This window comes from Chamaea fasciata, unplaced genomic scaffold (assembly GCF_029207755.1).
Source record: "Chamaea fasciata isolate MVZ Bird 193981 ecotype frontalis unplaced genomic scaffold, bChaFas1.0.hap1 SCAF_2, whole genome shotgun sequence".
Classification (NCBI taxonomy): domain Eukaryota; kingdom Metazoa; phylum Chordata; class Aves; order Passeriformes; family Sylviidae; genus Chamaea; species Chamaea fasciata.
In genome coordinates this window covers 20,528,517-20,545,851 of record NW_027094087.1, presented here as the reverse complement: position 1 = coordinate 20,545,851, position 17,335 = coordinate 20,528,517, and the positions used below count along the sequence as shown (strand labels likewise).

The following is a 17,335-nucleotide window of genomic DNA, read 5'->3' as shown; positions in this document are numbered from 1 at the left end:
CAGAAATGATGAAGCATATTTCTTCTCTTATTAAAGGCCAGACCATGTCTTATTGCTAACTGGGAAGAGTGCCTCAAAGGAAGAGGCATGACTTAATCCACATTTAAAAGCTTTCAGCTTAAAGCTTTTATTTGCTTTGTACCAGGGGAAATTCAAGCATATGTCCAAAAACTTTAGAAGTAAGTCTCCCTCGTGTAATAACCTGTAGAACCTCTCGTAAACCACATCCTTCATCTGGGGAAGGGTGAAGAGCATGACCTAGTCAAAAATATGTATCTTTATGAGTTCAAAAAAAAAGAATCACAGAAATTAAAAATCACTATCATTTCTTCAGAATGGTCTGATACAGATATTGACAATATGTACATTAAAAACTCCACAACACTTTAGTGAAAGACAAAAGCTGAGCTTTACAAACCATCATCTGTTTCACTTGCATCCTTAGAAGACAGCCTTTTCTAAAGTTACAACACTGCTTAAACAAACAAAAAAATCATATTTTTTATTCTTATTATTCAAAGAATAGCAGTTCAGTCCAGAACAAACTAAAAAAAAAAAATTAAAAACAAGAGTGTTGTAATCTCAGCCTCCCATACTTTCTTTGGTTTCTGTGAAACTCGAAGGAAAACTTGTCCCCTTAGAATTCTGTAAAAACATAAATTAAACAATGTCCTTGTAATACAGGTCACCCCAGGAAAATGGAAAGTCCCTCTTAAAGACAAAATGTTATGACATGACACCAGGACACTGAACTGTTATGAGAGTCTCCACATCCTGTAGAGAATACAGTCATTATGTTGCCAAATATCATGTAGTGTAGCTGAAGCTATATGCACTTGGAAAAAATGAGGAAGAACAAGATAACACAATTGAATACACAGTGTTAACACCAAGAAGCTGTAGGCTGCATACTGAGGGAAACAACTACAATGAACAGAGGAGAGCTGAGAAATACAATTCCTTCCAGGAAATAAAGGAGCAGTTAACTGGTATTGGAAATAAGTACAATATTAAGCCACAATAAAGCAATAATTTATAACAGAAGTTCTGAAGTAATAAGACACTGCCCTGACTCTCTTTAACTACTTATCAGTCATGTTCATAAAAACCATTTTCAATGTCTGTTTTTGCTGGCCTCAATTCAGAAAGGGTTGTTGTAGTCCTGTGAAGTCAACTGCTTAGAGCTGCGTAAAAGCTTTGTCTAAACGATATACCTACCTTTGCCTAATACAAAATTACATGATCATGAAATTTAGCTGGCAAAGAAAATGATAAAAATATTTTATTAGATGGGGAGTGCCTGTTCTTTTTTAAAAATTATTATTTATGTAGGCCAACTTTTTTGACCTTTGCATATTTTCAGTAAAATTGCTCTCTCAGATACTCTGGATACTGTTCTTCAGGAAGACAGTATTTTGGATGAAGTTAACATAAAGTATTTTTACCCTGTCACCAAAGTCACTAAGCGCTATTATCAGTTAAAGCGCTTCTTCAAGCACGTGACTTCTTAATTCAGATTATATACATAACCAAGCACCAGCCCACAGAACTTGGGTTCCAAAAAACAACCCTGGCCAAAATTAAGCAATTAATTTAAGAATACAAGCAAACAAATGAATAACACCAAACCCCCCAAGCATTTTAGGGTCCTCTTCCATTCCTAAGTGCATATGTGCAGACACAGTCACTCTGACCTACTGAACCATGAAACAGGAACCCAGCAGCCAAGGAAAATTCTTTGCAAATATTAACAGACTCCCAGTTGACTTCCTACAATATCAATGTTTATCCAAGAAATCACTGTCTATTCAGCACTGTTAAGGGTATTTTCTATATAGGAATATATGACTAAGCATACAGTTATCAAAAGCAGGTGAAAACACTTAATGACACTGCATCAAAAAATATACCATGCTTAATACATTCCCTTTTTCTTTCTGGAAACATGTCAAAATCCTTTCCCTCCCAGTTGCTGCACTATGCTCTTAACTTCAATCAAGTAATTTCATAGAAGTATTTTTTAAAAATTAAATAGATCTCAGTTATTACATATATTTACTTGTGAGTCTATTTGAATCTTAAAACTGCATTTTGTCTCTTGAATGAAGGAATAATTTTTAAATACCCAAAGTCTTTTGGCATGACCAAAGAAACAGACTCTCTTGAAAATCCTTACACAACAATCCAGGTACCAGTAATATAGGGACTTTTGTTCAAATAGCCTATGCAACACAGACTTGATCAGACTTGACATGATTGTCAACTTATTTTATTCACAATTATCTTATTTGAATCATAAAAAATTTAGACAGCATCTGTATGAAAATTACAACTGTTTGTAAATATTTGGCCGAAGAGCTTCTTTCCAAAGCAATTTAAGAGGCATGACTTGCTGGATCATTAGAGTTTCATTTCGCCAGAGAAATATCAACTAGTTAATATGCAAGTATTGGGTAAAACACTGATTACTTAAGGACTGCAGCTAAATCTGCCTTAAAAAAATAAATTACAGTGAAGCAAGCTAAAATAAATCAAATGCTAGTAAGTCCAAGTAACCATATTAATATGTCTTAACTTCATGCACACACAAAGCCTGAGTTCATTCCAAATGAAATTGTTAGCTGTACTTCTGTTATGGTTTTATAGCTATAGCAACGGTAAATCATCAATTGAACTTCACTACTAAAGCATTCAGAGACAAGGGTGGGGAGAGAAAAAAGATTTTTACACTAAAAAGAATTAGAACTGAAAGTAGCACTGAAAAGGGGACAAAAGCTTATATACCATGAACACAGTAAAAAGCTGCCTTTGAGACAGTGCAGTCCTCTCCCCATTTATTTGTTCTGTCAACCAGCAGCATTATCTCAAACTCATTTCACAAACCTTTCCCTTTCCATTTCTACATTTTCATATTTGTTTCTCCCATTATGTTAGTTGACTGTTGTACAGAATTTGTGACTGCTTCAAGTCTTTGATATTTATGGCTACTTCCATCCTGTTAATTTTTCACACAAAGCATTTCATTACATTCAACATAGTGGAACTTAGGCACTAAAATAGAAACAGTAAGGACTATGAAGATGTTACAAGAAATTTTATTGTCATGGATTTCTATACAACATCGCCATTAAATCAGACAAGTCTGGTGGACAGTTGTACAATGGTAAGGACTTCCTCTCTCTGTGCAGGAAAATTACATTGCTCCCAAAGGGGATGCTGCTGAGGCAACCTATTGCCCAGGAATATATGTCTTCAGTCAGTCAACAGCTAATGAAAAGCTGTGCAAAGGAGGCCCTTATCTAAGCTCTTCCTGAACTAAAAGGGAGGCTGCAACAGGAACTTGTCAGTGGGAAGCTGTAAAGACTTATCACTTGGACATGGACATCACAATAGTGACCATAGACAAATGTGGAACAGGAATCCAATGCTTCAGCAGCAACTTACAGCTGTCATCATATTTGAGAGGGGGAAAGAAAATAAGGTTTAATGGGTGCTTATACATTCATTTTATACAAGTACTGTCTTGATAACCACGTCATTTCCTTCACATGGTCTACACAACTGAGTCTGTACCATTCTTACGAACAACATACAAATTTTAATTCTTTATTACTTCAACCTAGACTTTTCAAAATTTGTTTAATACCAGAATATATTTATCTTGGCTGTAGGAAAAACATAATTGAAAGGAGGCATATGTCCTGGCCAAACCTAATCATACTTTAGACAAACTCCTTCACAAAGAAAAGTCTACAAACAAACCTATGAAGCTGAGGTACTTGGAGGTTTCTTAGGATCTTACATAAACAAACACACAACCTTATCCCAAGTCTCTTGCAAGTTAAGTATGTTGCATCCAAATAGAGACTGAGTATTAGCATAAATTTGTAAAACTAATTTTGAAAAATCATCATGAAAACCTTCAAGGATCATGTAGAAGCAGGGCTGCACTGAGGCATATCTGCAAATCCAGACCTAACACACATTAAGACATTTGGGCTTTGTTAAGTTCAAAAGGCACAACTGAATACCTGTTTATCTTCTGACTGCATTTTTGTGTGGGTGCATGTGCCTGTGTTTGATACAAAGTCACAAGGCCTGCACTTTCACTAAGGACAGACTTAGCTAATTTTGCTCTGGTCTGCTGCTTTAGGGTTCACACTAGGCAGCCTGACTAACTGCCCATTGTGGCTACAGTTCCTTCACATACTCAAACGTCCTTAAGGTTTGATCATAAAATATCAGGATGGTTTATAAGTAACAAAGCTAGGAGGTTTATGATGCTGTAAATGATATCTGCCCTTGAGGGCTGCACTGGCTTAATTTCTCCAGCATTGTAATAATCACATTTCTTAAAAACAAGAAGGAACAACGCACACAAAAGACCAAACACATCTAGTATGCATATACCTAGCCTCAGCAAACAGCTGAGAGAAGTGCAGTTCCAGTGCAGAATAACAAAATAGTTTTGTTGCTTTGATCCCTGTCAAAAGTTGGAAATATAATCAAAGATGCACAGTAACTGAAGTTGCTAAGTCTAAATGATCATACTGAAGTGTCCATTACAAATGAACTTCTGAATAGGAAGTAAGGCCAGTGGGCACTTCCAAATGATGCTGCAAGGAGAGGTCTGCTTGTAGTTACAATTGAATGTTCATGGACATCTGGCAGAAATGTTGTAATATTTCAAGTGTTTTTAAATGCCTGCTAAAATGGCTACAAAATACAATATTATTTCCTCCCACAGATTGAAAAAGCTTCTTGAACAAGAGACAGTGTATCAGGCAAAAAAAGAAAAGGAGAACAACAAGAAAATAGCTAAACTGAAAGAAGAATTGACTAAACTGAAATCCTTTGCTTTAATGGTGGTAGATGAACAGCAAAGACTCACTGAGCAGTTGAATCAACAAAGTAAAAAAATTCAAGAATTAACCGCTTCTACAGAACAAGCACACGAAAAGCTGACTTTTGCTGAAGCAAAAATTCAAGAAGAGAAACAAAGATCCAGCAGGCTGGAGGCTGAAATTCAGGCCCAGAGCAGTAAGATTTCCCAAGACCAAGAAGCAATGATGGCCAAACTAACCAATGAAGACAGTCAGAATCGCCAGCTCCGGCTAAAATTAACGACTCTCAGCCGGCAAATCGATGAGCTGGAAGAGACCAACAAATCTTTACGAAAAGCAGAAGAAGAACTGCAAGACCTAAGGGATAAGATAAATAAGGGAGAGTGTGGGAACGCCACACTTATGACTGAAGTAGAAGAACTACGGAAACGTCTGCTGGAGATGGAAGGAAAAGATGAAGAGCTCATAAAAATGGAAGATCAGTGCAGAGAACTTAATAGAAAGTTAGAAAAAGAAGCATCACAGAGCAAGAACCTTAAAGGCGAAGTTGATAAACTTAATAAAAGAATTATGGAGCTGGAGAAACTAGAGGATGCTTTCAACAAGAGTAAACAAGAATGTTACTCCCTGAAATGCAACCTAGAAAGAGAAAAGATGTTAACAAAGCAGTTGTCCCATGAGCTGGATGGTTTAAAAGCCAGAGTTGGCGAGCTTGAAGCAATTGAAAGCAAGTTAGAAAAAACTGAGTTTACACTTAAAGAAGATTTAACAAAGCTGAAGAGTTTAACAGTGATGCTTGTAGATGAAAGAAAAACTATGGGTGAAAAAATAAAGCAAACAGAAGAAAAGCTGCAAGCTGCAACTTCTCAGCTTCAGGTGGAACAAAATAAAGTCATGTCGGTTACAGAAAAGCTGATGGAGGAAAGTAAAAAGGCACTGAAATCCAAATCTGATGCAGAGGAAAAAATGTCCAGTGTTACAAAAGAAAGAGATGAACTGAAAAACAAACTCAAAGCAGAAGAAGAGAAAGGAAGCGATCTTGTTTCCAAAGTGAATATTCTAAGTAAAAGACTTCAGTCTCTGGAAGATGTTGAAAAAGAGTTTCTTAAAAATAAACGGAAGGAGAGTACTAAATCTAGCACCTCCTTGCAGCAGGAAAACAACATAATCAAAGAGCTTTCTCAAGAAGTTGAGAGGCTTAAGCAGAAGCTCAATGAAATGAAGTCCGTAGAAGATGACCTTATGAAAACTGAAGATGAATTTGAGTCTCTAGAACGAAAATATGTCAGTGAACGGGACAGAGCCAAGCTCCTCTCCGAGGAGTTGGAGGCTGTGAAAATGGAATTGGCGAGGTATAAATTAACGGAAAAGGCAGAATCCAATCAGGAGCGCCTTTTTAAGAAACTCAAAGATGAGGAAGCTAAATCGAGTCACCTTTCCAGAGAAGTAGATGCACTGAAAGAGAAAGTTCATGAATATGTGGCAACAGAAGAGCTAATCTGTCACCTGCGAGGTGATCACACAGTCTTACAGAAGAAACTTCTCCAGCAAGAAAACAAAAACAGGGAGTTAGCAAGAGAAATGGAAAGCCTCACGAAAGAACTGGAGAGGTACAGGTCCTTCAGCAAGAACATCAGGCCCGGTCTCAATGGAAAGAAGATTCCAGATGTGCAAGTTTTTTCTAAAGAAATCCAAACAGATCCAGCAGACAATGAACCGCCCGATTACAAAACCCTCATGCCTTTAGAGCGAACGGTTGTAAATGGGCAGCTCTATGAAGACAGTGATAATGAGGAGGAACAAACAGTGTCTTTCAAAAGCAACTCATCCACCGCAAAAGCCGCAAACAAAAAATTATGGATCCCTTGGATGAAGTCCAAAGACAGCCATCCTCAAAATGGAAAGATACACACAAAGCAAAATGGAAGCTGTGCACAGACTGGGGATCTAGTGCTAAGCCATACTCCTGGCCAACCCCTACACATAAAAGTAACTCCAGACCATGGACAGAACACAGCAACCCTTGAAATAACCAGTCCTACTGCTGAAAGCCCTCACTCCTACACAAGCACAGCAGTTATACCCAACTGTGGCACACCAAAGCAAAGAATAACCATTATTCAAAACGCCTCCTTAACACCTGTAAAATCAAAAGCAGGAGAAGGTTATACGAGCCCAGAGCATGTAATTTCTCCTATTACTATGACTACTTTCGCAAGATCTCAAACTCCAGAATCATGTGGTTCTTTAACTCCTGAAAGAACAATGTCCCCTTTGGCTTTACCTGGCTCAAGTTCTCAGGAACAAACACTCTCCTCGGAGCCTTTGGAAATGGGAGCCAAGCATGCTGTTTTTAGAGTATCCCCAGACAGGCAGTCAACATGGCAGTTTCAGAGATCTAACAGTACAGGATCAAGTGTAATAACTACTGAGGATAACAAAATCCACATTCATTTAGGAAGTCCGTATGTCCAAGCTCTCACCAATTCCAAGCCTGTCAGTCCTTGCAATGCAGTGCAAGACAACAGAACTCCAGCACTAGCTAATGGCCTACCCACTAAGCCCACCAATAAAATCACCAGCAGTATTACTATCACACCAACAGCCACTCCTCTTCCACGGCAATCACAAATTACAGTAAGTAATGTCTATAACTGACCCCCATCCATGCTGACACCCTTACCAGCAACCCATCCTGTTTTTCATCCCAGCAAGAATTATTTGGAACAGCCTCTTTACTTTGGGAAAGATCTGTGCATGAACTATACAACAGCATATGGAACTAACGTTAAGTTTTGCCTGCTTAGTGTTATCAAGTGTGCACTTACTGTATATCTTCTCATTGAAATACAGTTATGTAAAATATTTAGTCTTGCACTTGTATAAATGCATCTTTATGTATTGCCATTTTCAAAATAACTCACATTACTTTTGACTGCAACCTGCCTTGGTAAAATATTTTAACATTACAAAAAAATCAGTAAATAATTGATTATTTTCATCATTGCTTGCTGAAAAATTTTTGTTTGTTATGTGTGGTTTGTATTTTTCTGCATGTATGGTAGAAACTGAATTAAGCCATAATACTGCCTGCTAACTTCAGATAGGACTTGATTCATTATCTTCCCTACTATTTCCCAATTCCTTCTAGCCCTCTCATTTCAGGTAATTATCACTACATCACACACAAAATATTATGTATTGTATAACAGTGTTTGGTTAAAACTCTTTTTAAACCTTCCTGCAAACTTTGTTTTTAAGTGAACTGAGTTCAGAAGCTTGTATCACAAAGTAATTCTCTCCCAACAAGGGTTTTTTCCAATACAACAGGAAAACTGCAGTCATTTAGCTATGCTGTAAAACAATAAACAGCAACATCTAAACAATAATTCAGGAGAACAGGTTTACATACAATAGTCACATTTCATCTAAGCTCCTAGCCATCAATTCGACAAAGAATATACATCACACAAGTACATTGAAGAAGAAACAAGACTACCAAACTATGGCATACCTTCATGTTTTTCACTTCATAGACAGAGAAAGCTTGGCAGAAGCATTAAGAAGGAATATTAGACCAAGTCTCCAAACATGCAGGCCTCTGGGTCTGGGATAAATGGGAGTGCCATACAGAATGGACAAAGCAGGTTAAGGTATTTCAGCGACAATTATAGCATTTGTCCCTAGGAAAAGGACAGAAATGTAATCAATTCTATCCTTTACACATGTGCCAAGCAATCAATTTTAATTTCCCATAAAATATTGTTAGTGATAGAGCAGCTTCACATACAATGTAAATCAGTCCAGAAGACCTGGGATGCACTTTCAAACTTCTCTTCTTCACAAAAGCTGTACACTCCAAATTTAAATAGTAACAGTTATTCAATTATTCTTATTTTAAAACGTTAAATTCCCATAAATTTGATGCTTTTGGGGGAGGGGGTGGTGGTGTTATGTATTATTTTTTAAAGAATTAAAAACTGCAACTTCCTCATCAACAAGGAAGTTTGCAAGTAAGCAGAAAGTCCCTATTCACTAAACCCTTATCTTTATTCTGCCTATATTCCCCAGAGGAAAAAAAGATTTCTGTGGTATAACTTAGCAACGGATTCAGCAAAAAACTTTGGCCCATGATCTCACATAACAAGGGGACTTCTATCATTTTAAGTCCTTTGATTGACAGGAAACTAAATGTTTATAACTGTAGATAATAACTGCTTTTAGAACAGTTTCTATTGTAAAGCAAAGTCCACTGCCCATATACACTTTTTTCAGTAAACAATGGGAAGAAAAAAACCATTAAAATATATAAGATATGTGATAGAAATGGATAATAACATATGTATTACAGTTGAACAATGGCAGTTTCAAAAAGAGAAGTTGTGTGTGGATCTGCACAACCCCAGCTTATATAATCTGAAGTTACTAGGCTTCATGAAAGGTCCTTCTTCCTTGTTTTGTCTCACTCTATCTCCATGGCTGCACAAGTGAGCTCTGACTAAGACCTGGGTCAGAAGGAGTACATAGTCTTATTCTGCAAAGCAAACTTTGACTCACACCAACTTCAGCAAAAGTTACTGATGAAGACAGCAGCCAGAACTCAGGCAAAACAAAATTAAAGCATTTTTAGAGAATGTTAACTATATGCACAAGTTACCTAATTACGTTCAGCTGCACATTCTTAGCTGCAGGCCTCAGTTAAAAGCCCAAAAATCAGAACCTTCAGCATACATTCTCTGCACTTCTGTTCTTTGGGATACTGCATATCCTGGTGATCTGTACCTAAGATCTCTGCAGGAACACATTACAAGCATGGTACTGAAGTAGCCACTTGCCAGCATACTAGCAGACACCAAATTCTCCAAAAATTAAAGGTTTAACGCTTGTCCTCCAGAGGCACAAGTATTTTCTTCAGTTAGACTTAAAAAGTGTGTAGAAAAAAAATCAGATCTACCTTCAAAAATACACAGAAATGTGTTGATCATTAACCACCTGGCCATCTATTACAATATCTTATAAAAGAAAAGTACAAATCAGGGCATAGCAATAAGCACACACAGTCCTTTGGACACTTACCAAGCTATTATGAATAAGGAAGTTCAGTCTTTAAAGCTACATTTGAATACAAAATCTAGATGAGAGTTCACACCATTTATAAGTATAGTCATTTAACAGGACAGTAGTCCTGTCCCTGTCTTAAACTCATAATGATTTATCAGTAACTGTCTAAGTAACAAAAGACAAAGGAAGCAGCCACTCCTGACCATTAACTCCTAAGTAAGAAGCTTCAGCCATGCCTGGAAATGGAATTGCTACATTTCCTAAAAACGCACCTTGGTTGAGGGAAGCTTGAGTTCCCCTACTGATGAAACATCCCCTGTGTAGATTTAACTGACTTCACAGCAAAATTTTTGTCAGTCATTCCAACAGATAAAAAAATCAAGTAATTATTTTTGCCTGAAAATAATATTTTCACAATGAAGCAGGTTCTTTCTGTTTGAATTCCCAAGATTGGTTTCAAAACAAAGAAAATAAACGCCTGGATGTATTTGCTGAGAGCTGAAACTTAATTGTTTAAACAGAAAGAAGTCAGCTGTTTTTTTATCATGAAATAGCAAACAGAAAGCATAGCTTAAGGAATCAAATTATTGATTTAAAAATTAACCTCGAGTTGTTCAGATCATCTCTCCATATTTCAGAGTATTTCCATTTTGCTGAGTGGGAATAGCCACCTGCTTCCTTGGCAGACAATAAGGAAACAGCAGAACAAGGAGAAATTTAAATAAGTTATCTGCACATTAATTCAAGCACTCTGAACAAAAACATCAAGCGTAATCATTTTAAAATTCTACAAGTAAGGCAGCTTTTCTAGGACTTTCAGCTACTCTGTGAGTGGTAAGTATTGCTGTTAATTTGGAGGCAGAGATATTTTTGCTTTCAGCAGTTGCTCAAAAAGCATAAAGTCTGACAGGTATGTAATGATTCATTTAAATGTTATGGGGAAATAAGGTCACATAACAAGAAGCATATATCAGAAGGATTAAACTGTGAAAGAGAGCATAAAAACAGTTTTCAGCAGATCATAATATCAATCCTTCTCTTTTCCAAAACTCTTGGCAAGCATCTCTAAGGTATAAACATCTACCCTTTCTCCTTTATGTTTAGTTCCCAGCGAAAGAGAGAGAGAGAGAATTGATTAAAAAATGACAGTAGTCACCAGCCCATTTTCCTTCATCTTTTTGGGTTTATTTCAGTGAATGATCAAATGGACACAAGTGAGGGCAGTACCAACACTTTGGTGTTCAGCATTTTTCAGCCATTCTTTTTATGTGATTAAATTTCTCAGAAGAAATACTTGCAATTTTTGTCCTTACAGGGAGGATGGATGAGGGGAGGGAGGGAAAAGGAGGAGAAGCAAAAAGAAGATAATACAAAGCGATAATGGTAATCCGAGACCAAGGCGCCCATCCATCAACTATGAGGCAGTATCTCAAGTTATTTAAAGACCTCCTGCAAGCCACTAATTAAGAAACAGAATTGACAAAAATTACAGGAGCAGACTGCTAATCTTCCTGAGCTAAAGCACCGTAGCCAATACGGTGTCTGGGGACAGCATGTAAGGCTGTAATAAGAAAAAGATCTGTATGTAAGCATTTCATGCAAGGATTAGGAAGGCGTGCTCCCCACACTAGGGAAAAAATAATCAGAAACAGAATTGTACAGCTCTATTTTCTGAATAAGATTCAACGGATGCTGCAGGGTTAGATGATGGAAATGGAGTAACCATCTGCAGGATAACTTTGTCCCTAGGAAACAGATATTGAGACAGGCAAAACAAAAACTGACAACTGCCTAATCTCCAGGCTTAAGGAAAGACTACCAAAACATTATGTTACCAAGAAACAGAAGAGAAAAAGATCTTAGGGTTCAAATACAGCACAAGTGGGTGTATAAAACTGCTTTAAAATTAACACCAAGTACTTTAAGTGGGAAATTGCTCAAAAAAGACAAGCCATAAAATTTAACCAGCATGGAGTGTTTTCACAGATCTGCAGCCAGTGGCCCCAAGATGAAGCTACATTCTCTCTGTGCTCTAGCTAGCACTTTAGTCAATGACCCACAATACCGTGAGCACCCAAAAAGCCAATAGCAGAGTTGCTAACTGAATATGGTTCTCTTCTGACCACAAAGTATTCTTGAGAAACACTTTTTGAGTACAAGTGGAAAGACCTCTTTTAATCAATGTCTCTTCATTTGCCACACAGTGGTCTGACATCACGGGGTCTTCAAATAGGGATGGGCCAAAGAAGCTCCCTCCCCTTTTTCGCCCCTACCACAACCCAGATTACAAAATACTGCCCTTTCAGTGGTGCTGTCACCACTGTTCCAGAAGGCAGCACTGTGAACCAGGTCAAGAAACTAACCTGGATTTAAAAAAACAAAAGCAAAACCACAAACAAAAAGCCATACCACAAATCCTCATTAACAAAAAAAAAGAGAGAAACAAAAACCAACCAAACAACGTCAACCAAACAGGATCCATATCACAACACAGCTTTATGAAAGAGCTACATCAGCATAACTGAATGGACAAGCAAAAAAGAAAAAGGAGCATTTTATAGTGCAATCGCTGCCAAAGTCCTGGTCCCATCACCAGTCTGAAGAGATAAAATCTAGCATGCAAATACATCACATAGCACTTCAAATATGCAACAAACATTAATCAGTCCCATTAAAATAATTCTGTATCTCTCTTGGGAAGGAAGTTAATTGTGCAAAAATGGAGTAAGGCAGCTTTGAATATGATTAGTACCTACATTCTCTTATCCTTGATTGTCTCATAATCAAGCCACTATAGGTCATGTTTTGTCCTGAAGAAGCATCAGTCTTAGCTGGATAAAAGGTAGAGAGTCTTTTATTTTAATTATAATTTTATATAATATATATATTAGGAGAAAAATATATACTGAAAATAGGACTCTGATTAACACATCTTTTAATGTGGCCTTCCAAGAGGAAAACAGCCTACTTACAGACAGAATAAAGCCATGATGGTAAAAGCAAAGAGGGTCTTTCTCCTTCTCCATGCAGAACCTCTGTAAACCTTTCCAACATAAGAATTTGCTAACATGAAGAAAACATCCTCAAAGCTTTTGAACAGACAATATTGATAATGAAGACGTTTTCACATTAAAAGGCGTGCGTGGCTGTAAGCGCAGTTTCAAACATCTTTAAAAACTTTCTCAAAAATACCCCAACACCAAATATCCCTCCGTGCCCCCAGTCTGTACAGAATGATCCTCCACTGCCAAGAATCTTACTCGACAAATGGCAAAGCAGCTTTAAACCAACTGGGCTGCTGGTCTCGCCCAGGCTGTGTTCTCTGCAGCGGCACTGACACCTAAGTGCCTGCAGGAACGTGTAAGTGCCAGCACTCCCCTGTGCGGACCACAACTGCTATTGCAGCGTGTGTAGGATTCTAAAAAGGCCACACACTTCTGTTCCTAGGGACCCCCAAGCACCATGTCAAGGTGCCTGAGACCCCTTGGACTTTCAGGGGGCAAAAGGAAGATTAACAACAGCTGTTCACTGTGCATGACAATGCTGATCAACCAGCCCCAGGTAACCTCATCCCACAGGAGTTAACCCACAATACAACCTTACCCTTCCCTGCATCTTCTCAGTTATCTACTAGAAATGAGTCTTTAAGTTATCTGAAGTTTAAAATAATGTCATCACACTTGCCAATGAAGACATGTCCCAAGAAAAGCAAGACAGAATTTTAGAAACTGTAAATACAACTTCTGCATTCAGCCATTTTTCTTTTCCCCGCCACCACAAAGCAGATTTAAACTCTGCATTCAGGAAATAAGATCACAGCGACATATTTAAGTGTGACAGTACAAATTGTGCCACATATATGGAAATAATTTCTGATATTAATACAGATTTTTCAGTCAAATATGCCACATTATTGAAATCAAGAGGGCTGTAATAAAGCAAATAGCAGCAGAAGAGTAAAAGATGCATAAAATAGAGCTTTTAAAGGATCTCAGGATGTATTTGAGCCTGTTTCCTCACTATAACTTGACTTAAAACCTTCCAAATAAATAGCTCATACAGTTCTAAAAAACTTCTGCAATGACAATTGGTACCCAGGAATCTAGAACAGGGCTGAAATACCTTTGTCATTAGCAGTCTTGCTAATTTCTAAACTAAATTTACGTTGCTGAAATTGTACTCCAGTATTCTCTTTTCTGGCCCCCCACTGGACTTTGAAAATTATTTTCTCTGCAACACATATTAGAAGACAATTATCACATCTCTTCTCAGTTTTGTTTTCTCCAGATTAAACAAACCCAACTGCTCTCCCACTTAATAGCTCGAGTACTATGACTCTAGATTATTGTAGAGTTATATTGCCTCTGCAGAGGTGTTTATAGTGGTGTGACAATGCAGTGAGCCGAGCCAGACACCAGCCTGGCTTAGGTCTTGCCCTTAATGAGTTACTGAGAGTAAGGATTACACTGCTTCTGCTCACACATCTCAGTATAGTCACACAGGTGGTGCTGCATAAAAGGGAATTCAGAGCAATTGAGACTCCTCACTTTGAATTCCTAGAAAACAAATGCCAGGATCTAGTGAAAGAAAAGTAAAGAAGAGGAAGTATCTGAATGCTCTGTGCAGTTGAAGATGCCTAACCAGAAATTTCAGCCAAAGCTGTCTGGCTTGGAGACCAAAGGGAATATTCAACTTTATCACTCAATCTTTACTCGTTCTCACTTGCAGACCTGGCTTTCATTCTGACTACATTCAATCATCCAGGAACAAACTTAAGTCCGGCAAGAGGCACGCTTGTGCACAAAGAGAGTGAGTAAGGGATCTTCAGCACCATCCCCTGGACACTTTGACTAAAGATGCAAATGATACTCTGTTACTCAAATATCTTAAACTAAAAATTTAAGCCCTGAGAAAGAATGTTATCTAAAGTTATTTCTCCTAGATCAAGTGCCACAATGACATAGAAAAACAAATAAGAAAACTTACAGCATAAATACTACATCCTCCCCTCCATTTAAATCAATAAAGTTCAAACAGGAAGCAAAGCACATGTCATATTTTCAGAAGGAAAAGGATTAGGACCAAAATAACTCTTTCAACAGCGCAGAAAGAGAACTATTTTCTCTCTTTGACACTCCCACACACACTTGTCTTAGCCCACTCCCTAAAGCAAGCACTGCATTGTGTTAAAAAGCTGGTCCATATAAATAAACCACCTCTGTCCTCATAGGGGAGAAAAAAAGGTGGGTTTGCAGTACACATCCTGATGTTTCAGAGCATGATTTCTCCATTGTCTTCTTGAAATTCGAAGGGCCATTTTCATATTAATGTGGGAAATTTTCTCAATTGTCACCTGTGCCAACGTTTGCCCCCATCCCTGAAGTACCCACCGTCATTTGCTAAGACACAACAAACATAGATAGGCCCTGTGTACAGTTCACACTCTAACACACTTTCTTCTGCCAATTCCTATAACAGGCAATTGATGTCTGCTTCAGAAGTTAATTTTAAAATGAACTTAAAATGCAGCCTTCTTGATTTTTAGATCACTGCTTGACTTGAAAATTAGCTTTAACTGTCCATTTTTCCAACTAAGCACTGCTGTTTTCCAAGCCTAATGCCTTGAACCAATATGGTGCTATTATATTTACAGACAGACATACCACAATCTAATTTAAAAGTGGCCAGTTTAATGCTTTTGGGGTTGTTGTTGTTGCAGTAATTATTTGCGGATGCTTACTTAGACACATTAAGTAAAGGAAGTAACTTTGCATAACTACTCAGACAGGTCACTCCTGGGCAATATTTTGTTTCTGGGGGTGTTTCAAGAGCATTAACAGGAACTCACAAGGGATCTCCAAAACATGAAAGGCAGCTCAGCTTGTTTTTGGAAGAACAAACATCTTTTTTTTCTCTTCTCTAATTTAGAAAGATATGAAAAGTGGCCTAGAGATGGGAACTCAAGAGACATAGCTAAACAGCAATGATGAACACAAAGCCAGCAAATTCGGAATACAAATGAGACTTCAAAAAAGGATGAGGGAGACTAAAAACATTCATCCTGAAGGAGAAGATGTACTGGTAGAAAGGATGCATACATTTGACAAGAACTGAAGTAATTAATGGTGTGCACGCAGATTTCCCATGCATAGTTAAAAATCAAATTGAAAAGGCTCACCAAAATCTATATATTAGTGGTTTTCAGTCATCCAGGTCTGCCTAAAACCCAGACATCCTTAAATACAATCCTGCTATGGCAAATGTATCTGCTTACATGCCTCTACACTAAGCAGCAGGGAAGGACCTGGGAGTATTGCACAAGGATTTTCAGAATACATACAACTAAACCAATGCAGAATTTTATATATGGTTACTTCCAAGTGCTTTCCAGACGACTCCCACATAGTACCATTCCCTCTTTATGCATACATCTTACAGCAGCTTAAGCACTGATCTAGTCAACTGACCCAAAATGTTCTGTTTAGAACTCTTAACTGAGATTCATAATTTGTCAAGTACATGTTTTAGAAAATAAAATTTAGTCCTTGATCTAGCTGCACGTGTAATTGAATTCAAATGCTAAATGTCAAAAGTGTTTTCCTTAAATTTAAATTATTTATTCTTTCCTATTATCTCATGTGATATAGAATTTATATCTATAATTCTATATCGTGATAAACAATATATCATGAATGATAAAAAACAAACCAATTTTAAGTGCAGTATGAGGAGGAAGAAAACTAGATGACCAGTTTGTTAAATCTTTGCCTTCATCGGAAATTAGACTGGTACAACCACTGAAGTGCAAGTTCAGTTGTTTATTTGCATAGGAAAAAAAAGCCCCATAATACAACTATTATCCTCAAGTTTGAGCCCATGCCAGGAGTTAGAGCAATTCAGTTATTGTAGCTACAATCAAACATGACACAAGCAAAAGAGGGCAATACAAACTCTGTAAGCAGATCAAACTTCGACAAGTCCATCAGTTATAATGCACCTCGAGGCACTAAATGATAATAGTGTAGAGGTATTCAATACTGTCATTCAGAACTGCAAAATATGTAATTTTGAATCACAAAAAAAAAATGCTTGAAATTAAATCTGATGGCTCAGAAGGCCATATTGTCAATGCTGGCTTTAATAAGCTAGACTCTGGTGCAAACGATAGGCCAGAGCACAGGGATATTTCAACACATAACTTTTCACTGGTTCAATAAAACCTTACAGCCTGAATACCAGAGTCAGATGCACAAAACCTGTAAAAATCTGGGCCTATGAATACCTTCCTGAAGTACTGACACGGCTGATCAAGCAGTTCCAGACAATACTCCAATTACTCTGCAACCTGAGGAATCTCTGAACTGGACCACTTCTCAAAAAGAACCTGAACCAAACAACCAAACACAACTCTTAGGGATACAATCTCACTT

General features: G+C 37.6%; 2 protein-coding genes across 5 annotated transcripts in view; one reads left to right on the top strand and one right to left on the bottom strand.

Moving 5' to 3' along the window:
• Positions 1 to 7,848, top strand: part of FILIP1L (filamin A interacting protein 1 like) — an 84,234-nt gene extending 76,386 nt beyond the window's left edge. For both annotated transcript variants that reach the window (XM_066175198.1, XM_066175199.1), the window contains one exon: positions 4,748 to 7,848. In XM_066175198.1, coding sequence (XP_066031295.1) covers positions 4,748 to 7,502 — 2,755 coding nt within the window. In that variant the 3' untranslated portion in view covers positions 7,503 to 7,848. The remainder of the gene's footprint in view (positions 1 to 4,747) is intronic.
• CMSS1 (cms1 ribosomal small subunit homolog) overlaps positions 1 to 17,335 on the bottom strand; it is a 221,130-nt gene that overhangs the window by 194,729 nt on the left and 9,066 nt on the right. The window lies entirely within an intron of this gene.